Below are 27,274 nucleotides of genomic sequence, written 5' to 3' on the forward strand. Positions count from 1 at the left end.
TTAACAATAAATATACACCGATCATGCAGAACATTAAACCCACCTGCCTAATATTGTATAGGTCCTACTCATGCCGCCAAGATAGCTGAACCATCGAGGCTTGTACTCCGCAAGATCTCTGTCTGGCACCAAGACGTTTGCAGCAAATCCTGCGTGTCCTTGTTTTTCCAGCACATCGCGCAGATGGTCAATTAGATTGAGATCTGGAGAATTTGGCGGCCAAGTCAACACCTTGAACTCCTAGCACATGTTCACACCTGTCTAGGCGTTTCCATTGTTCTGCTCCATCAGAAAAGCAAAATAACTAAAATACCGGACGCGCCGGTACCATTACATGACGGAACGGACACCATCGGCAACTGACGGAATACATCGATTTTAATGGGTTCTGTTTGTTTTCTTGCATTGTGTCCAAAGCTTTACTGAAAACAATATCGCAGCATGCGGATCGGTGACGGAGGGCCCTAACAGAGCCTCCATCGCATATGTGAACAGGCCCTTAGTCCTTTTACTCATACCATTTCTGAACAGCTTTTGGCGTGTGGCAGGGCGCATTATCCTGCTAAAAGAGACCCCTGCTTTTAAGAAATACCGTTGCCACGAAGCGGTGTACATTTAGGCAGGTGGTATGTGTCAAAGTTATATGCACATGAATGCCAGTTCACAAGGTCTCCTAGCAGAACATTGCCCAGAGCATCACACTGCCTTCGCCGGCTTGCCTTTTTCCCATAATGCATCCTGGTGCCATCTTTCCCAGGTAAGCGATGCACACGCACTGGGCCATCCACATGATGTAAAAGAAAATAAGATTTATCAGACCAGGCCACCTTCTTTCATTGCTCCATAATCCAGATAAGATACTTACATGCCCTCTGTAGGTGCTTTTGTGGTGGACCAAGGTCAGCATGGGCACTCTGACTGGCCTGCTACTACGCAGCATGCTGCGATGCACTGTGTGCTCTGACACCTTACTATCATAGCTGGCATAAGCTTTTTCAGCAATGTGTGCTACAATGTGTGCTACAGTAGCTCTTTTGTGGGATCGGACCCGCGCATCAATGTGCCTTGGGCACCATTACCCTGTTGCCAGTTGACTGTAATGTATGTCCTACATTGAACCACTTTTGGTGGGTACTAACCATTTGTAAAGACCTGCCCTTTTGGAAATGCTCTGACAGTCATTTAAGCATAAAAATTTGGCACTTGTCAAGGTCGCTAAGATGCTTAGGTTTGCCAATTTTTCCTGCTTCCAACACATAAACGTCAAGAACTGACTGTTCACTCGTTGCCTAATTTATCTCACCCCTTGATAGGTGCCATTGTAACTGGATAAGCAATGTTATTCACTTCATCTGTCAGTGGTTTTTATGTAATTGGCGATCGGTGTATATACTATATACTTTTAGTAAGAAATTATAGAATTACAATGGACCAAAAATAACAGAGGATGGATTCTGGGAAAAAATATGTTTTGATAAAATTTTGCTAACCTTATAACAGAAACTTCTGGTAGCAATTAAAAAAAGTGAAAAAATATGTATTGGATGGATTCTTTAGACTTTTATTGAGATACTATGAATTAATACACATTAAAGTGGTTTCCCACTAAGAACATTTATCACCTATCCACAATAAAAGTGATAAATGTCTTATCGCTGGGGGCCCCACCAATCACTATAACAGGGGGCCCTGGCCCCCAAGTTTCTCCTCTCTGCAGGACAGCAGAGAGGAGAACTTTAAGTGGTGCAGCAGTCGAGTATGCGCGGTGCAGCTCCATTAGAAGTCTATGGGACTGATGGAGATGATGCCAAGTACAGTGCTCGGCTGTTTCCATCAGACCCGTAGACATTGAATGGAGCTGCGAGCACATACTCCACCGTCCCTCTTTTCAAGTTTCTCCATACTGCAGTCCTGCCGTGAGAAGGAAAGGGGGCTAGGGGATTAATGTGAATTGTGTGAAAACCCCATTTAATGCAACCAACAGGTCATGAAAAAATTCTAGACACAATGAAGTTTTGTTTGAATAAAAAAAAAAAAAACATTTTGCAGAAAATGAAAAGCGTGTGTTAATAGAACAAAAAAAAAATTCCCAGGGCGCACCGTTTCTTTTTATTCCTGGCCGGCAATGGTTTGCCTACTTAGCTTCAGGCTGAGTTTAGAGTTCCCATAAAGTTTGGAATACTGTAAGCAGCGTGTAGTAGGCTTCTCCCTCTGCTTCCTAATCGCTGAGAGTAGGACTGCGCATGCGTGTTCTCTTCAGCGAAACTACACGCCCCCAAAAATAAGCGTCACTAGTGACAGTCCTAGCTCAGTATGCAGCATGTCAGCCCCTAGTCTATGTTATTGGCATATGGGATGTCACTAAAGCCGGAAGACAAGGTCACGTCATAGGTCCCGTGAAGTGAAACCAGATTGAGGGACGAGGACACTTATGAAAATGTAAGAATAAAAAGTAAATATTTAATAAGAGTAAGGGCCTGTTCACATCACCGTTCGCTTTCCGGACCCCGGAACGGAAAGCGAACGGTGATGTGAACAGGCCCTTAGGATAAGGCTTCGTTCACATCTGCGCCAGAGTCCCGTTCCGACGGAGCTTTCCATCGGAACGGGACCCTGACTGACACAAACGGAAACCAAGGGTTTCCATCACCATTGATTTTAATAGTGACGGTTCCGGTGCTAATGGTTTCCGTTTGTCTCAGTTGTGCAAGGGTTCTGTTGTTTTACCGAAATCAATAGCGTAGTCGACGGTGTCAGGGCCTGTTCACATCACCGTTCGCTTTCCGTTCCGGGATTTCGTCCAAGGTTTCCGTCGGGTGAACCCCGCAACGGAAAGCGAAACCACAGCTTCCGTTTCAGTCACCGTTGATATCAATGGTGACGGAAACATCGTTAATGGTTTCCGTTCGTCACCATTCCGGCAGGTTTCTGTTTTAATGATGGAATCAATAGCGGAGTCGACTGCGCTATTGATTCCATCTGAAAAACTGAAATCTGCCGCAACGGTGACGAACGGAAACCATTAGCGATATTTCCGTCACCTTTGATATTAATGGTGACTGAAACGGAAGCTGTGGTTTCACTTTCACTTTCCGTTGCGGGGTTCACCCAACGGAAACCTCAGACGGAACCCCGGAACGGAAAGCGAACGGTGATGTGAACAGGCCCGAACCCACATAGACCTAGAATGTATTTGGTCTCAGAGCAAGCTGTATATCAAAGCATAGGGTTTCTAAAGTTTCGCTTAGGACCCCTGCACACCACATTTATGCCCTACGTTTAGCTTGTACGTTGGTAAAGCTCCCAGCATACACGCATGTGTCTATAGGGCACCATTATCTCGACGGTGTCCTTTTGGCCTCCTTCTTGCTGGTATATGTCAGTCATCTTTTTTTTAAAGGATGTAATCGCGTAGTAGACTACGCTATTCCATCCTAAGGAAACCCGCTAAAAAGATATACTGTGTTGTGTACTTTTTTAAGTCTATGTGTGACAGATACCACTGTATGGCATCCGTCACATGTATACATTAAACGTATATACGTTGGGGAGCTTCTCACGAGAAGAGAATAAATGCAGCGCTCGGCCTGGGGATTAAGGCCCTTGGAATTCTCCTGACGTCACGGTCACTCCCCTGGAAGAGTGCTACCTGAAGCGCCGTGCTCGGGGAAGCTACTGACGTCACTGCACATATATGGACAGTGCTGTCACAAGCTTTCCGGCACTGGGGATGTTCCTGATGGCACTGTCCATGTCACGGTCAGGAGTTACCCAGGGCTGGAGTTCAGGGGCAGAGCGCATCAGGCATTGTAAGCTACTTATATCACTGTCCATATAGGGACAGTAACGTCAGGGGCTTGAGTCACTGGCCAGAGCGCTTCCGATGCTCTGGCAGGGGGGAGTCCGGCATTGTAAAGCGCCGGATATCTTTGTCTGTATATGTAAAGAGACATCAGGAACTTACCCGGGCACATCACTACAGGTAACACTCTGCCAGGGGGGTTCGTGTGACTATCTTACTGTATGCCTATACATGGAATACAGTGTCATAAACTGTACCAACTGAGGAAAAACTAATTTGAACATGTTGGAAATGTTTGGTCGTCACTCCAGTATATTTGTCTGAAATCTTCCGTAACGAGCAACAGAACATGAGCTACAAACGTGACACCTCATCAATAAGGAACTTCATTCTCCTACTCGTAGAGCTAGACAGATAATGATTAGTGTTTAGTTGTTAAAATAAATGGTATGGCCGTCCATACAGACAATCCAGTTAGGCCCCATGCACACGACCGTGCCCACAGATTGCGGGCACGGCCGGTCTCCGACTGCCAACCGCATTTTCGGGCTGTGCTCCCATACAAAGTATGGGAGCACGGCCCGCAAAATGCAAAAGAGCAGACATGTTCCATAATTTTCGGAACATTTCTACGGCACGGACACCCATCCGTAGCGCTACGGAAAGCTGTCCGCGTTCAATGAAAGTGAATGGGTCCATTTTTGCGGACCACAATTGCAATCCGCAAAAACTGAGGTCTTTTACGGTCGTGTGCATGGGGCCTTAGAGTGACAACAAACAACTAGATGTTCAAAATTACTAGTGACTGGCCAGCTATTTTGTTGCGCATTTGATGCGGATCTCATCCTTTGTATTGCAAAGGTTAAAATCTGCATTGAAAATCTGCAAATCTACAATGTGTGAACTCAGCCTTAGTCCCCGTGCATATTACTTGCAGATTTTCCGTACAGAAATTGCACAGCGTTTTTGCAACATAAATTGACATGCTGCAGATTCAGAATTCACACCGCAGGTCAATTTTCTGCAAGTCTTTACTGTTAATTTTTCTGTAGGGTGTGTGAGATTTGTTAAAATCTCATCCACTTTGCTGGTACTGTAATACACTGCGAAATCTCCGGACTGAAAATCCAGATGTAAATTCCGCAGCAAATACACAACGTGTGCAGAAGGCCTTAGGGTGGCTTTTAAACATCTAGTCTGAAAATGTAATAAAAAAAAAGTTATGATTCTATGAAGTCAGAACATTTTTAAAATTCAAGTTAAAAAATTGCAAATTGAACCAAGGGGAGCCATCACTGTTGTAGGGATACAGTAAGATTTATTGGCAGTCTCGAAGATATACGTGTAATTTACCTCTGAAGTGCTTTCATTGTTGACAGTGTTTCCAGGAGTTGCAGAAGATTCAGATTCAGAATTCTGAGCTCCAACTCTCCCTGGAGTCTAAAATAAAGAGATAAAGGTAGCTTAATTATTACATGAAAAGTAGCAAATCGCGAAATTTCTTATTAAATTATACATAACACAGAGAATATTCAAGGGCTGGATAGGAGAGTAAAGTGGAGAACTTGGTTAAAGGTGTTGTCCAGTCAAAAGAAGTTGATGTACGAGCGCTGCTTCCCCTCTATTCCTTATCTGCTCATACTGTGAATCGCACACATTTGTGAACGGGAGAAAGCTGGAATACTGTGTGAACCACCGCTACAAGTGTGTCAGTGGCTCACAGTACGAGCAGGTAAGGAATAAAGGGGAAGCAACACTCGTGGGAGTGCCGTGGCCCCTTCATAGCAGCTGATCGGCAGGGGTGCTGGGAGTCAGAACACCACCGATAAGATGTCGATGGCCTATCCTGAGGATAGGCTATCAATTTTTTTTGACTGGACAAACCCTTAAGGCTTCGTTCACATCTGCGTCATGGCTCCCCGTTGACGGGTTCCGTTGGAGCTTTCCGTTCATGGGTTCCCCTGACTAAAACAAACAGAAACCATTTGCATCACCATTGATTTCAATGGTGGCGGATCTGGTGCAAATGGTTTCCGTTTGTCACTGTTGTTTAAGGGTTCCGTTGTTTTGACGGAATGAATAGTGCAGTCAACTATGGTATCAATTCCGTCAAAACGAGGCTCTAATAGGCTCCCATTATGGAAAAACGCATACCGCAGTATACATTTTTGTCAGGATGCTTCTGTATTTAATAACGTGGCCGACTATGCTATTCAACGAAGTTAAAAAAGAAAAAAGGGATGTGAACGCCACATATAGGTCAAAAAGGATACTCTTGACAAACGTTGAGTCAACAGGGTCCTAATTTGTTTGTTTTATGCGCCTGGAACTTGTATTTGTCCTTTTCTCACATTTCTATTTTTCCGAGTTCAAATAAGTGCCCTCCGTACAAAGAACACAAGTAACAATTCTTATCCGGCAATTCAGAAACCAGATAAATCTAGAAGTTAAGACAAGATCTAGAAAAATCTAGGAGCCTGTGGGATAATTCAAGGATTTATTTTCAGGATTAAGGGATTAGCTTCCACTGATTTCAACAGGAATGTATCAGAATTACTGGGCACATTGGCTAGTTGGCTTCATGCATTTGTTTTGTCCTAACAAGAAATGTTGAAAACGTAATGTTTTGTGATTTTTTTTTCCTGTTATGTTCTGCTGACTCGTTCGCAAAAAGTGACGAGTAAGTCAGGAGTGGTTTTTGACAGATGTGGATCACACATGACCTACGCAACAATCAAACCTGGTCAACCTCCATCTATCTCATAACCTCATGAGGTCTGGCAAAGCCGAAGAAGAGCGCTGTCGCTGGGGGAAACAAGGATTATGTCTAATTTTGCTTTCCTAAGAGCCGCTTATCTCGCCCAGCTCTTCTAAAATAAAACACATTTTCAGCAAACAGTAACTTGTTGGTGAAGATTTTGACAGTATTCGACAGCATGCACCGTTATTATATTCGTCAAAACGGCAGACCTCATTATAAGGCCCCATGCACACGACCGTAAAAAAAACTCCGTAATTGCGGACCGCATTACGGTCTGCAATTACGGACCCGCCTAGTTCTATTAGCCGCGGACACCTTTCCGTATCGCTATGAAAGGGTGTCCGTGCCGTAGAACCGTGCTGGGAAATAAGGAGCATGTCCTACTTTTCGTTGTTTTTTGCGGGCCATGCTCCCATACGGTGTATGGAAGCACTGCACAAAAAAGCGGCCCGCGGGTGTCGGAGGCCGGCCGTGACCGTAATCGCGGGCCGTGATTAAGGACACGGCCGTGTGCATGAGGCCTTAGTCAATGGGGTCTGTTGGTCGGCACTGGTGTCCATTGTGCAAGGGATCCGGCACTGCATCGTGGTCTCAGACATGAATAGAGCCTAAGGCTGTGTATGCCAAAAATTTTCCTTTTGGCGTCCGCCAGGTAGGTATACGTCGGTATAGCTGCTTTCATAAACAGCCAGTCACCGCATGGCATGCAGTGTACTTTTCCTTACATGGGGCTCATGGATAATGCATGCCACTGTATAGTATACAGTGACACATGTGGGAGGTTTATAATTGGCGCATGCACCTGGAGATTTCTCCGGGTTATGGATCAAACGCAGCCCCATAACGTGATGTGAACAGAGCCTAATGCGTTTGGGGCCAGCCCAAGTCGTAGATGGGCGATTCAGCAGGGGGGTGGCGAAAAACACTTCCGAAGTCTGAGTCGGCCCCCAATCCGAGTAAGTGCCGCATCCTAATCGTAGTGGTTATAAGTACCCCCACCAATCACAAATTGATGGCATATCCAACTACATTAAATCATTTTGTGTGATGGAAATAACCATTTAAAGAGTTTATACAAAGATGCCAGAATAACTTGCAGCAACTGGTAATATGGCTCGGGATGTGAGAAGGCGTGGATCATGGTCAGAGTGATATAAACCTGAGGCGCATTATGGCAAGATCCCTTCTCCACTGAGGGCAGATACCTCGGGCTTCACTGCGTTGGACACCTGTATGAGGGGCACGGCAGTGTTTCACTTATGAACATGGGTAAGCACCTTGTCGGATGGAGTTATGTGGTCATACTGTGGTGATTGATCGTGGACAGCAGATAGATGCATAGTGGTTTCACTAGATGGAACGAGATAGGCAAGGAGTAGGTGACCAACTGACATTCAGTGAAAAGACCAGGGGGTTCTCTTCACTGAAAGTTATAGCCGCAGAAAAGCGACAGACAAATTTATGTAAAAGAAAATGTATATAAAATGAAAATGCTAGGACTGGGGGAAAATATGTGTAATTGGGTCAACAACTGGCTCAGTGATAGAAAACTGAGGGTGGTTATTAATGGTACATCCTCAAAGTGCGCCACAGTTACCAGTGGGGTACCACAGGGGTCAGTATTGGACCCTCTTCTTTTTAATATGTTTATAAATGACCTTGTAGAAGGATTACAGAGTATAATTTCAGTATCTGCAGATGATACGAAGCTCTGAAAAGTAATCAACACAGAGGAGGATCATGTAATACTACAGAGAAGGATAATGTAATACTACAGAGGGATTTGGGGAAGCTGGAGGTTTGGGCAGAGAAATGGCAAATGAAGTTTAATGTGGATTAAGGTTATTCACTTGGGTTGAAGAAACAAATTTTACAATTATGCATTAATAGGTAAAACACTGGGTAAAACTACCACTGAAAAGGATTTGGGGATATTGATGGAACGCACATTTACCTTTAGCAACCAGTGCCATTCAGCTGCTGCCATGGCAAATAAAATCATGGAATGCATAAAATGAAACCTAGATGCTCATGACAAGAACATGGTTTTGCCTCTATACAAAAGTCACTAATCAGACCACATATTGTGTACAAGTTTGGCCACCTGTGTATAAGGACATGGCTGAACTAGAACGGGCGCAAAGAAGGGCGACCAAGGTAATTAAGGGAATGGGCGGATTGCAGTACCAAGAAAGGTCATCAAACTTGGGGCTATTCAGTTTAGAAAAAAAGACGACTAACTGGTGATCTAATTACAATATAGAAATATATACACTACCGTTCAAAAGTTTGGGGTCACCCAGACAATTTTGTGTTTTCCATGAAAACTCACACTTATATTTATCAAATGAGTTGCAAAATGACTAGAAAATATAGTCAAGACATTGACAAGGTTAGAAATAATGATTTTTATTTCAAATAATAATTTTCTCCTTCAAACTTTGCTTTCGTCTTGGAATGCTCCATTTGCAGCAATTGCAGCATTGCAGACCTTTGGCATTCTAGCTGTTAATTTGCTGAGGTAATCGGGAGAAATTTCACCCCATGCTTCCAGAAGCCCCTCCCACAAGTTGGATTGGCTTGATGGGCACTTCTTGCGTACCATACGGTCAAGCTGCTCCCACAACAGCTCTATGGGGTTGAGATCTGGTGACTGCGCTGGCCACTCCATTACAGATAGAATACCAGCTGCCTGCTTCTTCCCTAAATAGTTCTTGCATAATTTGGAGGTGTGCTTTGGGTCATTGTCCTGTTGTAGGATGAAATTGGCTCCAATCAAGCGCTGTCCACAGGGTATGGCATGGCGTTGCAAAATGGAGTGATAGCCTTCCTTATTCAAAATCCCTTTTACCTTGTACAAATCTCACACTTTACCAGCACCAAAGCAACCCCAGACCATCACATTACCTCAGGCTCAGAGGTATCTGTCAAATGCTTATCTCACTATATCTCATGAAACAACATGCCAGTTTAGACAAGCTAAATGGACACATTTACGGGTGAGGCCTCATGCACACGACCGTAAAAACTCCCGTTATTACGGGTCGTAATTACGACCCGTAATAACGGGCTCATAGACTTCTATTGGCGACGGGTGCCTTCCCGTTTTCTCACGGGAAGGTGCCCGTGCCGTTGAAAAAGATAGAACATGTCCTATTTCAGGCCGTAATAACGGCACGGACAGTCCATAGAAGTCTATGGAGCTCTCGTAATGACGGGTGGCTACACGTGTGCACCCGTCATTACGGCAGCGTTGCTAAGCGACGTCAGTAAATAGTCACTGTCCAGGGAGCTGAAAGAGTTAACTGATCGGCAGTAACTCTTTCAGCACCCTGGACAGTGACTACCGATCAGTATAAACCTGTAAAAAATAAAAAACGTTCATACTTACCGACAACTTCCTGCTTCCTCCAGTCCGGTCTCCCGCCCGTTGCCTTGGTGACGCGTCCCTCTCGACATCCGGGCCGACGTCCTGGATGACGTTTCAGGCCATGTGACCGCTGCAGCCAATCACAGGCCAATCACTGGCTGCAGCGGTCACATGGACTGCCGCGTCATCCAGGGATGTCGGGCTGGATGTGAAGAGAGGGACGCGTCACCAAGACAACGGCCGGGTAAGTATGAATTTCTTTAACTTTTATTACAGAAAAGGCTGTCCCTTCTCTCTATCCTGCACTGATAGAGAGAAGGGGCTGCCGATTAGTGCAGTGCTATTTTGCCGCCAAAAACGTGCTCGTAAATACGGGTGGAATACGTGTGACACCGGACCCATATTTACGGGCACGGGTTCGTAAATACTGGTGCAAAACGGGTGGAATACGTGTGACACCGAACCCGTATTTACGCCAGTATTTACGGGTGGGGAAAAATACGGTCGTGTGCATGAGGCCTCAGACAGGAAATAAACTTTTAGCCAAACAAAAACTCGTATGGCCGTATTCACTCTACAACAACTCTCCTCCATCACTTTAATGACTGGTTATAATCTCATCGTGCTTTGATTTAAACGTTTTGGTTTTTATTCAACGTTTTACTAATATAATTATGTTGCTTTTAATCTTAAATACTAATATTACACCTCTCCAGGATGATAATCTTAGGGCCTGTTCACATCAGCGTTGTCTGTCCGTTGCGGGTTTCCGTCGGAGATGTCCGCTTTAGATTGTCCAAAAAAACTGAACCCTGTCACAACGATGACAAACGGAAATTATTAGCAAAGTTTCCGTCACCATTGAGATCATTGGTGATGCAAACGGAAGCAAAGATTTTAATTTGCCTTTCCTTTGAGGGGTTCCCCCGAAGGAAACCTCCGACAGAACCCCTCAACGGAAAGACACCGCTGATGTGAACACAGCCTTAGTAGTATACGCAAGAGTATAAACGATCATGAAAGAAACAGAACTGCAGGGGATAACAACAAAAAAATTAAATAAAATAAAATTTAAATAAAATGTGAAATAGATAAATGACTTTTCACCATTTTTCTCATCTGTAGGGAAATATATCTGTTATTCTAATCCACATAGATATTGAAAAAGAACATGACAAGTGTTTTTCATAACAGTTACTGCAGATCAGCACTATTGTTAGAATCTCTCTAGTTGTACTATGGGAATATTAACAACCCCTCTGTATTTATCCCGTACAATGATAGCACTTCAACCATTATTGTCAAACTACTTTAGATGTTTTATTACCTCATGAGCCATAATCCAAATCACAAGCTAAAACTAGTAATGTTTGCCATTAATTCCCAGCACGGTATCAAACATTTACTTTTTTTTTTTTTTACTTCACAAACATCACATTATGGAAGCAACATTTTATTCACAGAGATAAAATCAAAAATGTTCATATACCATTGTTTCGGTTCATTAAAGGGCACCTGCCATTAGGGTTGTCACGATACCAGAATTTGGATTTCGATACAGATACTTCGTGTAGTATTGCAATATAATTGGTGTGGTATTGCGATACTCGATACCAAAACTATACTTTGCCAAAAATAATAATTTAAAAAAAGTTCTTCCATTTTCTGATGCGAGGTGTGATGATGAATTTTGAACCTCCATGTGCCTCACGTGAATAGTTAGTTAATATTACTTTTTTTTTTTTACTTTAATGTATGTACTAGCATAGATCTATATTACAGTACATTAGCCTGTGTACTGATAGTACACAGGCAGTTGTTGGGACGTACCTCAGTATGCCCTAACAACAGGAAATATGGTCAGACAGCCCTGGGGTCTATCAATGGACCCTGGGCTGTCTGACGATATATGGTATGTGAGTTGATCGCGTCACAGGAATTCCCTGTGACACTATCAAAAAGGCATCCCCCCCCATCTCATTTACACCTTGAATGCTGCGGTCAGCTTTGATAGCAGCGTTCAGGGGAATGGCGGCATAAATCAGAGGTTTCTCTGATCTCCGCCGTTAGAGCAGGGCTGCGGCTGTGTAATACAGCCATTGCCCCGCTCGTGACAACAAGTGCGCGCGTGGTCAGTATGATGTGAAGCGGCCAGCCCTGCACTAATGAGCAGCGGCATCGGCACTGAAAACAGTACATGGGGGTGTTTTGCCGTGTGCTCGCCATGTTCTGTCTTCAGTGCCGGCGCTCATTAGTGCAGCGCTGGTCGCATCACATCATGCTGACCGCGCGCGCACTTCTCAATAGTCAGGAGCGGGGCAATGGCTGTATCACACAGCCGCAGCCCCGCTCTGACTACATTCATGTATTACTATACTAACCATTTCAGGGTGCATGGTATCGAAACAGTATCGAAGTTTCGCTGCATCGTGCAACCCTATCTGCCATCAAGATCGTGCTGATCTAACCCCGGGTAGCATGAGTTAATGACAAGTCCCATGATCTACGTTAAGTTCTAAAGCACTGCTGTGTGAAAATATAGCTTAAACACTGGGTTGTGGCCATTGCCCGGTGCCAGATTTGGGGAGAATTGTCTGCTGGTGGCTACCCTCTGACTTCCTCCATCCAGCTCTGGACAGGCCTTTTCCTATTTCTGTAGACTTTAGGGGCCAACAACATTATTCCAAGAGTTAGTTTCATATATTTAGTATCCAGGCAAAATTCAATTGACATCAAATGAAAACAACCCAAAAAGTTAGAGACAAGCAGAAAATTTGTAGGCGCATTCGCTAACCGGCTCCAGTTATTATTTGTTTTGCGGCAGAACTGGGTAACAAATCATTAGCCAGATCCAATAAAAGTTGTCAACAGAATGCCAAAAAGCAAATCTGCCTAGTTATGTTGAAATATAGGCGCAGAGAACGTATCACTAAACATGTAGATTTGCCATGTCAGTAAGGGTAAATACATGAAAAAAGAAAATAATTCTTAAAAAAAAAAAAAAAATATGGTTTTTTTGCTTATTTTTTTTTATATTTATGGAGAGCTCTAAAGTCGCAGGAGGACCTTTGAGCAGAAGAGTGGACAATCACTTAGCGAAGTGGAAGAAATTGAAGGCTTCAGAGGATATTAACCGATCCTATTAATTTGTTTTCAAGGTCTCATTTAAAGCAACGCGTTTCAGGGCATCACAGGCCCCTTTCTCAGGCTATAGACCTCTATAATTATATTGTCCCCTTTCTCAAGTTATAGATACAGCTATTATGACATTTTTTGCCATATAAAATTTATCCCACTATTATGCGGCAAAACCACAGCGCAATACAATACCAGAATATGCAATGAGATTCCAGGGAATCTCACGTCCATGCTGCGGTATTTTTCAGGACGTACAGTAAATTGACCGGCGGTGCATATTTTGGGAACTGCGGCATGTCAATATGTCCTGCGATTCCTATCTCCCTAGTTCTGGAGAAATACGCAGCACAAACTGCAGCAACGCCGCGATTTATGCAGCAAAATGCAAAAACCACACAGAAAAATGCATCAAAAACCGCTCCTGCGGTTTTGCTGCGTATTTTCCGTAGAAAAATACGCAACATGTGCATGTAGTCTTAATAACGCATGGCCATTTCTATAGCTGAAAAAAGGTATCTGTGATCCCCCGAAATGCGTAATTTTAATGAGACCTTTGACCCCTTGGCAACAAGTGAAATAACTACACCACAGCTGCCAAGGGGAAAATGGAGTGGGCTCACGACTTGAGCCCGATCCATATTCAGCGGGTGTTGGCTCTATGTTGCAGCTGACACTTCATTGTAACAGCCGGGATCGGAGAGAACTCTGATCCTGGCCATCTAACCACTTAGATGACACGGTGTAAGCCTTTACAAAGAGGGGGGAGGCGGCCCATTCCATCTGCTCATCGGCCCTCCGCTATGCGAACGTATTGTGCGGATGGTTGTCATTGTAGCTTGAAGGGCTAATGAAGTTACCCAGAGGGCTTAAGAAGAGCTGGTAAATAGTACAGTACAATACACAGATATTGCAGTGTATTGTACCAGTGATCAAACGATCGCTTGTTCAACGGGACTAAAAAAAAATATTTTCAAACAGTTATATAACATTTTTAATAATGCACAAAAAAATTAAATGGAAAAAAAAAATAAAAAAAAAAGTTTCCAAAAAACATTTTCCCATTTTTCCCTAAAGTAACGTAAAAAAAAAAAATACAAAAAAAGTTAATTTAATGGCATTGCTGCATTCGTAAAAGATCAAAATATTACGTTATTTAAACCGTTGGATAAACATTGCAAAAAAAACAAAAAACACAATGCTAGAATTGCTGTTTTTTTGTCACCCTGCTTACACAAAAAGTAATCAAAAAGTCATATATACCCCAAAATGGAGGCAATAAAAGCAGGGGGAAAAACAAAAAAACGCACACCTCTCCATCAACCGAAAACAATTTATTGTTAACGAATTGTTTTTTCGTTGTAAAAACATTAAAAAAAAAAAAAAAAGATATCAATTTGGTATCACCGTAATCATATAGAATGAAGAGAACATGTCGGTGAATGCCAGAACAATGAAACAATTTTTTCCCTTTTCCACCCCACAAATAACTTTCTTTTAGTTTTCCAGTACATTATACCACCGGCAGCACACCCGGTTGTTGTTTACATGCACGAAGCATGTAAGCACTGCAGCCAATTAGGGGGATCAGCATGATGTCAGAAATACAACACATGACTGCTGAGCACTCCGATTGGCTGCAGCGGTCATATGCTACAACTACCGAGAGTGCCACCGGAGCATCAGCACTGGATCGCTGTGGATAGGATAGGTAAGTATTGCTTTTTTGGTTACATTATTTCATTTCCAGTCCCATCTAAGAAAAATTCACATCAAGAATAACCCTTTAAATATCCTTTGAAGCTTTCCATTTATTCCACTGGAGTTTGTGCCAAGTGATTGTCCACTCTTCTGCGACTACAGACCCGCCAAGTATGGGTGAACCTCTAACCTACTCTGAAAATGAGTGTTGTGCCTATAAAATAGAACTACTTCACCACGTGAACACTCCACCCCTATATACTTACAGAAAGCTGAGCTGTGGGAAGTTGTGTGTCAGGGTCTCCACATTAGAATGCTACTGGTCACCACCAATACTCCAAAGTGAGGATCCTATAACATGGGGGTTGTGGGATATTAGGGTAAAGTGCAGGGACACCCACATCTTTAGATTTAGTGCTGATAATCACAGCTCAAACAGCAAATGTTTCACTTATTTACTGATTAATAAGAAATAAAAGTGCCCCACCTATGCCAAATAACAAGGCTGCGTTACTCGCTGGCTGACTCACCCAATACCAGTGTTTGACTTCATTTATTTTAACTTCAGCCCATTGTTTATCTTTCTGACACATGGACTTGGATTTTGATGCAGTCAGTGTAGGAAGTGTAATTGTCGTACAATGTCTGGGTCAGAGATCAGCAAGCCAAGCTGTGAATGGCACTTCCCTGCAAGGATCCAGAACAATCTAAAGTCCACATGTTAGTCATTCACAGCGAAGCAGCCATAAACAGGCGCGGTCGTCACTACAGACACAATGCATCCTGGGAGTAGATGACTGAATCATATAGGAAACGGAGTAAGAGCAGAACGGTGATTTCTCAAAAAAGGAGAGAATTGACTTTGTGTTTCACAGTAGTTATTAGTGAAAACAGTTATTTCCAAGCAAAGGAGTTTAGGAATCATTCAACATTGTATTTACCAAATAAATATTACATTTCTTTATACATTTCTTTAAATTGGCATTAATGGGACCTGACAGGTTTTTTTTATTTGTTAAACCATAGACATGTATGGAACGTTGATAGGACAGGTCACTGCTGGACCCCCACCAATCCCATGAAGAGGTGACCATGCACGTGCGTTCCCTATTTGCATGTTTCCATATAACCTATTCATTATAATGCAGGGTAACAATGCACAAAGACTATACAACGTAAAGGTTAGAAAATGTCACATGTATCAATTTCATATACATCATTTAAGCCAATGCCGAAGATAAAGAGAGACAATTTTTGTTGGCATATGTCGTGACAAATTTATGACCACATCTGCCTTATTTAATAAATCTGTCACAACATACATCACGGCTATTCAGCTTTCACACAGGAAAACATGATGGCACTTTTTCTACGCCGGGGCCTGTGTGAAGTAGCAACACTTTATTTATTTTTGTCTGAATCCTGGCCAGACAGTAAGCCACGCCCTCTTTGGACTCCAATTTAATAGGACGTTCACGGCTCTAAATTCCGGATCAAAAGGATACTAAATGTGTTATACAGCAGATTAACCCCTTAATGACTGCTCACACGCCTTTTCACGACAGTCATTAAAGAGGCTCTGTCACCACATTATAAGTGCCCTATCTCCTACATAAGGAGATCGGCGCTATAATGTAGGTGACAGTAATGCTTTTTATTTAAAAAAAAGATCTTTTTTTACCACTTTATTAGCGATTTTAGCTTTATGCTAATGAGTTTCTTAATGCCCAAGTGGGCGTGTATTTACTTTAGACCAAGTGGGCGTTGTACAGAGGAGTGTATGACGCTGACCAATCAGCATCATGCACTCCTCTCCATTCATTTACACAGCGCATAGGGATCCTGCTAGATCCTTATGTGCTGCCTTATACTAACACATTAACAATACTGAAGTGTTTAGACAATGAATAGACATTCCACGGGATGTCTATTCAGAATCCCTGCACTTCGTTACTGTTTCTATGATAGTTACAGCAGAGGAAGCATAATCTCGCTGTAACCTGTCATTTACAGCGAGATCACGCTTCCTCTGGCTCCACCCATTCTCCCATTGATGCGGTGAAGTAGTCATGTGCCCTTAGCAGAGAAACACCCCCAAAACATAATGTTTCCACCTCCATGCTTGACAGTGGGGACGGTGTTCTTTGGGTCACAGGCAGCATTTCTCTTCCTCCAAATACAGCGAGTTGAGTTAATGCCAAAGAGCTCAATTTTAGTCTCATCTGACCACAGCACCTTCTCCCAATCACTCTCAGAATCATCCAGATGTTCATTTGCAAACTTCAGACGGGCCTGTACATGTGCCTTCTTGAGCAGGGGGACCTTGCGGGCACTGCAGGATTTTAATCCATTACGGCGTAATGTGTTACCAATGGTTTTCTTGGTGACTGTGGTCCCAGCTGCCTTGAGATCATTAACAAGTTCCCCCCGTGTAGTTTTCGGCTGAGCTCTCACCTTCCTTAGGATCAAGGATACCCCACGAGGTGAGATTTTGCATGGAGCCCCAGATCGATGTCGATTGACAGTCATTTGTATGTCTTCCATTTTCTTACTATTGCACCAACAGTTGTCTCCTTCTCACCCAGCGTCTTACTTATGGTTTTGTAGCCCATTCCAGCCTTGTGCAGGTCTATGATCTTGTCCCTGACATCCTTAGAAAGCTCTTTGGTCTTGCCCATGTTGTAGAGGTTAGAGTCAGACTGATTAATTGAGTCTGTGGACAGGAGTCTTTTATACAGGTGACCATTTAAGACAGCTGTCTTTAATGCAGGCACCAAGTTGATTTGGAGCGTGTAACTGGTCTGGAGGAGGCTGAACTCTTAATGGTTGGTAGGGGATCAAATACTTATTTCTCTGTGCACAATGCAAATAAATATATAGAATTTTGATAATGTGATTTTCAGTATTTTTATATATAATCTATCTCTCACTGGTAAAAGTAACCTAGCCTAAAAATTCTAGACTGTTCATGTCTTTGACAGTGGGCAAACTTACAAAATCAGCAAGGGATCAAATACTTATTTCCTTCACTGTATATCGGTGGAAAAAAAAACAAAAAACGATGGCTCTTAGAATATGGCAACACAAAAACAAATGCTTTAGAAAACAAAAAGTGTTTACATTGTGCAAAAGTAGTAAAACATAACTTTATTCTGCAGGTCGTTATGATTATGGCGATACCTACTTTTACAAAAAAATGTATGTCATTTACACCACACGGTAAACAGCATAAATTTTAAACTCCAAAATGTGTGGTGAAGTTTGAATGAATTTCAACTCTCACCCGACATCAGGGGATAGTTAGGACATCACCGCACACATCAGAAGGTCGGTCAGTCCCGCCAAGATTGGTAGTTTCAGCTGATATCTAATGAGCATGGCCACCTTAAAGAGGCTCTGTCACCAGATTATAAGTGCCCTATCTCCTACATAATCTGATTGGCGCTGTAATGTAGATAACAGCAGTGCTTTTTATTTAGAAAAACAATCATTTTTGAGCAAGTTATGAACAATTTCAGATTTATGCTAATTCGTTTCTTAAGGGTATGTGCACACGATAGCAGGCATTTACGTGTGAAAAGACAGACTGTTTTCAAGAGAAACCAGCTGCCTCGTTTCACACGTAAATGCTCCTCCTCGTAATATACGAGGCGTCTTTGACGCTCGTAAATCTTGAGCTGCTCTTCATTGACTTCAATGAAGAACAGCTCAAATTACGTTGCAAAGAAGTGTACTGCACTTCTTTGCCGAGGCAGTCAATTTACGCGTCATCGTTTGACAGCTGTCAAACGACGACGCGTAAATTACAGGTCGTCTGCACAATACGTCGGCAAACCCATTCAAATGAATGGGCAGATGTTTGCCGACGTATTGTAGCCCTATTTTCAGACGTAAAACGAGGCATAATATGCCTCGTTTACGCCTGAAAATAGGTCGTGTGAACACAGCCTAATGACCAACTAGGCGTGTTTTTACTTTAGACCAACTGGGCATTGTACAGAGGAGTCTATGACGCTGACCAATCAGCGTCATACACTTCTCACTGTTACAGGGTGATTGTGCAGTGAAAGAAGCTGGGCTGGAACAATGAGAAGTGTATGATGCTGATTGGTCAGCGTCATAGACTTCTCTGTACAACACCCAGTTGGTCAAAAGTAAAAACACGCCGAGTTGGTCATTAAGAAACGAATTAGCATAAATCTAAAATTGCTCATAACTCGCTCAAATATGATTGTTTTTCAAAATAAAAACCACTGCTGTTATCTACATTACAGCGCCAATCAGATTATGTAGGAGACAGGGCACTTATAATCTGGTGACAGAGCCTCTTTAAGATCACCGGGTAATTGCCACAAATATACTGTGACCAACTGGCCTCAGTAATGGGATCCTGGCATTCTCTGCTTCATGAGTAAAAGTTTACTGGGAGTTCTATGTCACCGAGAATGTCCTTTTGCCAGACCACATGTCCTCTCTTATTCAAGCTTATGAATAGTTAGAACTACACCCAACTAGGAAAATTCGAGCTGGCAATATAAGAGAGGATGAATGGACAAAATACTGTACGTTGAACTTACATAGATATCAATAGACAATAGTCCAACTAATTTTTAAGCACACCAGCCCTGCAGTAAACATACAGGTGCAGATTATTGATGTCCTAGGCTCTGTTCACAGAGTTTAGCACACATTTTTATGCGGAAACAGCATAAAAAAAAAGACCAAAATCTCCCCCCACTGATTTCAATGGGAGGCAGATGCGTTTTTGTTTTTTTCCTGGCGGCTTTTAGCCATCGCGGGGAAAAAAAAGCAGCATATTCTTTCCTGACGGTTTCCGCCTCTGACCTCCCATTGAAATCAATGGGAGGCAGAAAAAACCTGCGCCACTCCTTTCCCAGCTTTTTTGCTGCGTTTTTATTGCCTGCGATCCTTGCATTAGCTTCAATGGCTGCAGGCGAAAACGCTGCCAAAAAGCAGTCAGGTAAAAATCTGCCTCAACATTCCTAATGCCCTGTTCACACGTTTTTTTTCCACGGTTTTTGCTGCAGAAACAGTCGCAAAAAACGACAAAATCACCACCCTTTGATTTCAACGGGAGGCGGAGGCACTCGCGGGAAAAAGAAGCGGCATGCCCTTTCTTCGGGCGTTTCCATCTCTGACCTCCCATTGACACCAATGGGAGGCAGAGAAATCGTTTTTTGCCTGTGGCGCTCAATTGCCGCAACCGAAAAAAGGAAAGAAAAACTTTGCAAACTGCGTGCAGGCAGGCGCCATTGATTCCGTCAAAACAACGGAACCCTGTCACACCGGTGACAAACGGAAACCTTTAGCAACGTTTCCGTCACCACTGATATCAATGGTGATGCAAACGGAAGCTTAGATTTCCGTTTGCCTTTCCGTTGAGGGGTTCACCCTACGAAAACCTCAGATGGAACCCCTCAACGGAAAGGCCACGCTGATGTGAACACAGCCTAAGATATGTACTTAGATGTGATGGATAACAGGTGGATCCCGATTGTCAGAGACATGCAGGACCCGCTGACACTGAACCCGTCAGTGCCGCTGACCTGACGTATACAGGATTCAGCATAAGGGTATGTGCACACACAAAATAAAAACTGTCTGAAAATACGGAGCTGTTTTCAAGGGAAAACAGCTCCTGATTTTCAGACAATTTTTAAGACACTAGCGATTTTCGCTGCATTTTTTACGGCCGTTTTTGGAGCGGTTTTCAAGTCTATGAAAAACGGCTCCAAAAACGTCCAAAGAAGTGACCTGCACTTCTTTTTCACGGCCGTTTTTTTTTTTTAAAAACGGCTTGTCGGAATAGAACGCTTTTTTCCCCCATTGAATGGGCAGATGTTTGGAGGCATTCTGCTTCCGATTTTTCAGACGTTTTTCGGAGCCCGAAAAACAGCCAAAAATAGGCCGTGTGAACATACCCTGAGGCCTCCCACACACGAGCGTGTTTGGTCCGTGATATACGGTGCGTACGTCGGCAGCATTTCCCGAAACCGAACACACTGCAGGGAGCTGGGCTCCTAGCATCATAGTTATTTATGACGCTAATTGCCCCTGCCTCGCTGCGGAAATCTGTCCCGTACTGAAAACAGTACGGGGCAGTTGTCTCGCAGCGAGGCTGCGACACCTAGCGTCATAGATAACTATGATGCTAGGAGCCCAGCTCCCTGCAGTGTGTTCGGTTTCGGGAAATGCTGCCGACGTACGCACCGTATATCACAGACCGAACACGCTCGTGCATGGGAGGCCTAAGATACAGCTACTTTGTATACTGAGCAGCTGTATCTCAGAAAGTAAAATGATTTTTTTAATAAAAACGGATTATAAAGTTGCACAAAACACACTGACTGACCTTTTTATTAAAAAAAATAAAATGAACATAGGTTTACATAACAAGGCTGTGCAGTATGTAATAGGGCCAGTGCGATAAGAAGGGAAATCAGAATAAGGTGGGAGACAAAATAGTTACATAGTTTTTACGGTTGAAAAAAGACACGTCCATCAAATTGAACCAAGGGATGGGAAAAGGTATGGGAAACATTTCTACACATAGGAGCTAATGTTTTTTTGTTCTAGGAAATTATCTAAGCCTTTTGTAAAGCCATCTCCTGTCCCTGCTGTGACCAGCTCCTGTGGTAGGCTATTCCATAAATTCACCGTTCTTACTGTAAAGAAGACTTGTCGCCTCTGCAGATTGAACCTTTTTTTCTCCAGACGGAGGGAGTGCCCCCTTGTTTTTTGAGGGGGTTTTACATGGAACAGGATTTCACCATATTTTTTGTATGTGCCATTCATATATTTATACAAGTTAATCATGTCCCCCCTTAGTCGTCTTTTTTCAAGGCTAAATAGGTTTCATTCTTTTAACGGGTTGCCGACACAGGACGAGTATGCTCGTCCTGAGCGGCGGGTACTTTGCGCATTAGGACGAGCATTCTCGTCCTGTGTGACAGCCGTCTCCGGGCGCGATCGAGAGCGGGGGCAACGGCTGTAATACACAGCCACGGCCCTCTCTAACAGCGGAGAGAAGAGAAACATCCTTCCACCGTTAACCCTTTGAAGGCCGCGATAAAAGCTGATTGCGGCGTTCAAGGAGGGGGGACTGAACTTTGATCGAATTAACTGATGCGATCAAAGCCCATAACTTGTACGGCCATACAGCCCAGGGTCCATTGAAGGACCCCAGGGCTGTCTGAACATATTTCCTGTTAGGGCATACTGAGGCATGCCCTAACAACTGCCTGTGTACTATCAGTACACAGACTAATGTACTGGCATATAGATCTATGCTAGTACATTACAGTTCAAAAATAAAAATGAAAAATACCTTTATTGGATTTAAAAAAAAAAGCTAAATGAATGTAAAAAAAAAAAAAAAATTATGATAAATAAATTGTAAAAAATACACCGAACACTTTTTTTTTATAATTAATAAACTTTTTAAAAGTCCCAAAACATGAAATAATCTAGACATATTTGGTATCGCCACGACCGTAACAACCTGTACAACAAATGTATAACATTATTTATGATGATCGGTGTATGGTGTAAAAAAAAATATATATATATTAAAACTGCAGCGGAACTGCTTTTTTTCTGCATTTTCGACAAAAGAAAAATTTACATAAATTAAACGATAATATATTTTTACCAAAACATACTACCTACATAAAGCACAACTCGTCCCGCAAAAAAACAAAGTCTCATACAACTACATCGTACAAAAAATAAAAGCGTTATGAGCGTCGGGATGCAAAGAGGGAAAATATAAACAAAAACTGTTCTGTCCTCAAGGCCAAAATTGGCCATGTCCTTAAGGGGTTAATCTTCTCTCATAACTTAGATTCTCCATGCCCCTTATTAGCTTGGTAATGCAGCTGAAGTGGCTGTTTTAGCTGATATAATAACAATGAAATCTGTGTGTAATAGTAATAGGGAATCATTTTGAGACCATCCAATACGTTTCTGTGCCATTAGAAGAGCCGTCTTTCATCTGAAACATTACGATGGTCATCAAAGCAAAGATTATCATTCCAACCTCTAAATAGCGGGGCTGAGCCATCTTCAGATTAATGGCCACCTCAACACTAAAATCACACATGAGCTGGTAGATAAACTCCAAGGGCCAAGTAACATGGAGAGGATGTTGGTTGTCATCTTTCAGCTACATGCTGAAATGATGAGCCTCTCGATGGTCAGAAACAATCATTCCTATGTCTAGGAACCAAGTCAGAACAGTGAAGACTCAATCCAGAAATAGAAAGCAACCCCGAGTGTGCCCCCAGCTATAGGCAGGCCATCCATCACAAGTCACATGATGCAATTCCTTTTTTAATTGAACTAAATAGAAATGAATGGTAAAGTTGCTGGACAAGAGTAATGTCCGCGTACGCTGACCGCCGGCATTCCCCCCTTACCGGCAGCCACAGGCCTATCAGGACTTGCTGGCGTCTCCTCCTCCAGAGACGCCGGCACACATTGCTCTCTCCTCCTGCTGTTATGTTACTCTTAGGGTATGTTCACATGGCAAACAAAAAACAGCTGTAAAATACGGAGATGTTTTCAAGGGAAAACAGCCTCTGATTTACAGCCATTTTTTATGCATCAAGCGTTTTCTGATGCATTTTTTACGGCCATTTTTGGAGCGGTTTTTCTATTGAGACAATGAAAAACAGCTCAAGAAGTGACGTGCACTTCTTTTTTACGGGTCGTTTTTTTTTTGCGTAGTTTTTACAAACCGCGTAAAAAAAAAAAAAAGCCCCGTGGGAACCAAATGCCGTTTTTCCCATTGAAGTCAATGGGCAGATGTTTGGAGGCGTTCAGCCGTTTTTTGGGGCATTTATGGCTCAAAAAACGGCTGAAAATAAGCTTTGTGAATATACCCTTAGAGTGTGCGCGCTTGTCCCCTGTCTTAAAGGACCAGTGCACACACCAGCAACTTAGTACCTGTCCAATCCAAGCACACCCGGGACTTTAAGAAGGACTCTGCCCACTTCCACCTTGCCTGAGCAATGTTGTCTTCGCTACATTTGTCTTGCAAATGGTTCCTTAGCTGTATCCCGTATAAGTCAAGTGTCCGAGACGACTTCACCATCTGTGTCCGGTGTCTGTTTCAAACCGAGTGTCCAAGACGACGGCACTACTCCAGTCCGGTGTCCTAGCCAAACGTCATTATCCCGCACAGACCTGCTTCCCTGTCTGGCATATACCCACTTCTGACCTACCAGGTACTTTATCATTACTGACTCTCACAGCAGCAGCTGCTCCGTTACAGCGGAGTGGTCCAGTGGGTACAGATTCCCGCAAGTTGTTACAACAGTCATATGACTGTTGTGATCGCAATTCGCATGTTTTTGACTAGAGGATCACTGTAATGATCCCTGGCAAAATTTGCACAGTCTATGGCACTACTGGTGCCCATGAGGCAGCGATAAAAAGCCAAACTGTGACAGCCACTGCCCCACATTCCCGAGATTTTGTGGCAACAGAGGAAGATAAAGCAGCTGCTTCTTCTTCCTTCTCTCGGCTGTTATAGATGGAGTAAAACACACCTAGTGACAGCCCACCTCCATCCACCAGACCGGTTCTCTGTTCTGGCACATAGAGAGAGGTATCCCTTTAAAGAGGCTCTGTCACCAGATTTTGCAACCCCTATCTGCTATTGCAGCAGATCGGCGCTGCAATGTAGATTACAGTAACGTTTTTATTTTTAAAAAATGAGCATTTTTGGCCAAGTTATGACCATTTTTGTATTTATGCAAATGAGGCTTGCAAAAGTCCAAGTGGGTGTGTTTAAAGTAAAAGTCCAAGTGGGCGTGTATTATGTGCGTACATCGGGGCGTTTTTAATACTTTTACTAGCTGGGCGTTGTGTATAGAAGTATCATCCACTTCTCTTCAGAACGCCCAGCTTCTGGCAGTGCAGACACAGCCGTGTTCTCGAGAGATCACGCTGTGTCGTCACTCACAGGTCCTGCATCGTGTCGGCCACATCGGCACCAGAGGCTACAGTTGATTCTGCAGCAGCATCAGCGTTTGCAGGTAAGTAGCTACATCGACTTACCTGCAAACGCCGATGCTGCTGCAGAATCATCTGTAGCCTCTGGTGCCGATGTGTCCGACACGATGCAGGACCTGGGGCAGGAAATAAGTGACATCACAGCGTGATCTCTCGAGAACACGGCTGTGTCTGCACTGCCAGAAGCTGGGCGTTCTGAAGAGAAGTGGATGATACTTCTCGTCAGAAAGCCCAGCTAGTAAAAGTAGTAAAAACGCCCCGATGTACGCACATAATACACGCCCACTTGGACTTTTACTTTTAAACACGCCCAGTTGTACTTTTGCAAGCCTCATTTGCATAAATACAAAAATGGTCATAACTTGGCCAAAAATGCTCGTTTTTTAAAAATAAAAACGTTACTGTAATCTACATTGCAGCGCCGATCTGCTGCAATAGCAGATAGGGGTTGCAAAATCTGGTGACAGAGCCTCTTTAACAAGAGCCTAGTAACGTCACAATGATCGAGGGGGACAATAAACAGATTACTTACATTCTATTGCCACAATGCAGCTCTATGGCACTGGGTTTAAAGGTAACACCTGCATGGAGTATGGTCCACAGACTTCATATGAGCAAGTATACACTCTGCTCAGCCCTCCCAGCAGAACAGAAAAAAAGCAGATCTGAAGCGATTTTGCTCCTTCATTTCAGCGATCTGTGCGGGGTAAGATGTTTTTTTTGTTAATGCAGCTAACCCTTTAACAGAGAGAGGACGTCATCTCTCCAATAATTTCTACGGAGCAGTGGTTTGTGCGCATTACAACACCTTTGTAGGACCCACCTCTATTATCCAGATTAGAGAGCTCTCTCTGGCGGACCCAGCACGTCCTTATGGTCGACCATTCATATGAAAGGTCATCACGTAATACTACATTTGTAGGCAAACCGTAGCTTTCCTCATTGCCGAGGGTTTCAGGAGTTAGACCAGTTTCATTTGACAAGTGACAGGCTAAACCCCATAGTAAGATATGTAACTATACAGCTTAGCTCCCATTGTCTAACTGCCAGGTGAGTTCCCACATGTACTGCGCTCTGGTAACAGCAAACCAGCCAAATTCTCAGCTTAGCTTTGGATGTGACTGGAGAACAAAATAATGTAACTCACAGTCAGTAAAATATAATTAAAAAAAAGCATTTACAAAGTCACTCCACATTTAAGCAGATTTTTCTGTAAGAGATTTGTTTGGTTTTAAAGCAATACAGAACATCCATCACCGAAAGCTTTAAAAGCAGGAAACTAACTCCCATAATCCTCCCAAATGCAGCTGATAAATAAGAAGGAGCATATTTGGGATGCGGTCACCTTCCATGACTGGCTCAGTAGAAAACAACCTCCAGCAGCAATGCCATGTTGTCTCCTGGTGCAATAGAAACATTTACTAGATCAGTCCAACCATATGGGGTATATTAGTAAGTCAGTGACTCTCCGGCCTATCAGAATAAGCATATGATTGGTCAGACTTATTCTGAACAAGTCTAATAGTCCCGCCTTATAGATCAATTGCAATATGGGTTACACCTGTGGCTGGCAGTACGTTTTTTAGCTATCAGCAGGGTCCCATTTTATGCAATATTGGAATATAATCTGTTCTCCAGGATTATGTTATACAGCAGCTTGCTAGACAGAAGTATTGCCACTCAAAAGCACAGGGCAATGACCTTACCATACAAATCAGTAAGGAAGGGGTTACTAGGGCCCACAAGCAGTGATAACGTGAGGGCCTACACTTTGGGCATACAATGAAGGCAGCTATGGAAGACACAGGCAGCAGGCCCAACACGTCATGTGATCCCCACTATTATAATAGAGCGCCACACTCCCCGCCCGGGTCCAGCACACAACATATACGCGGGTCCGCGCGTATACAAGCAGCCACTCCAGCACACACACCCAGCACTAGGAAGTGCCTGTCATTCACGTGTGGCGGCCATAGAGAAGTCTCACCAGCTGCAGTATTCTCCTGAACATGGCTCTTGTATGCGCACTGCGGGGACAGGAGGCGGCACTGACAACGGCTCCGACCTTCTCTTCTTTATTCTTTACCGGATAAACCACACAGACATAGAGAATGTCTCTTCTTCTCGATCATTCAAACCAACGACAATGTTTACACTCCAAACCTGCTGTTCTGTCAAACGCCTCGCCTGAGCTCTTTGGCGCCACCTAGCAGTCCTCCGACGACTTGCTCGAGACATCAGATTTCTAATTCCATAGATTTAGTAACTGTGCTCTTATCAATAACATAGAAGGAAATCATTATCGTAAAGAAGCTGTAGAAGAAGCAGTACCGATCCGGGACTCTGTTCCATAATTTTAGACCATAACTTCTAATCATACTGTAGAAACACAAAACGGACACATGGGTATGTATAAGGCAAAAATCGAAACTATCTTACACAAAAATATATTTTATTGGAAATAAAC

General features: G+C 43.3%; 1 protein-coding gene across 1 annotated transcript in view; it reads right to left on the reverse strand.

Moving 5' to 3' along the window:
* EEA1 (early endosome antigen 1) overlaps positions 1-26,975 on the reverse strand; it is a 112,710-nt gene extending 85,735 nt beyond the window's left edge. The window contains exons 1-2 of the mRNA XM_075856824.1: positions 26,795-26,975; positions 5,156-5,242 (exon numbers count right to left, since the gene is read on the reverse strand). Of these exons, the coding sequence (XP_075712939.1) occupies positions 5,156-5,242; positions 26,795-26,818 (111 nt within the window). The 5' untranslated portion in view covers positions 26,819-26,975. The remainder of the gene's footprint in view (positions 1-5,155; positions 5,243-26,794) is intronic.
* Between the last annotated feature and the right edge of the window lie 299 nt (positions 26,976-27,274).

The sequence above is a fragment of the Rhinoderma darwinii genome, chromosome 3, assembly GCF_050947455.1.
Source record: "Rhinoderma darwinii isolate aRhiDar2 chromosome 3, aRhiDar2.hap1, whole genome shotgun sequence".
NCBI classification, from domain to species: Eukaryota; Metazoa; Chordata; class Amphibia; order Anura; family Rhinodermatidae; genus Rhinoderma; species Rhinoderma darwinii.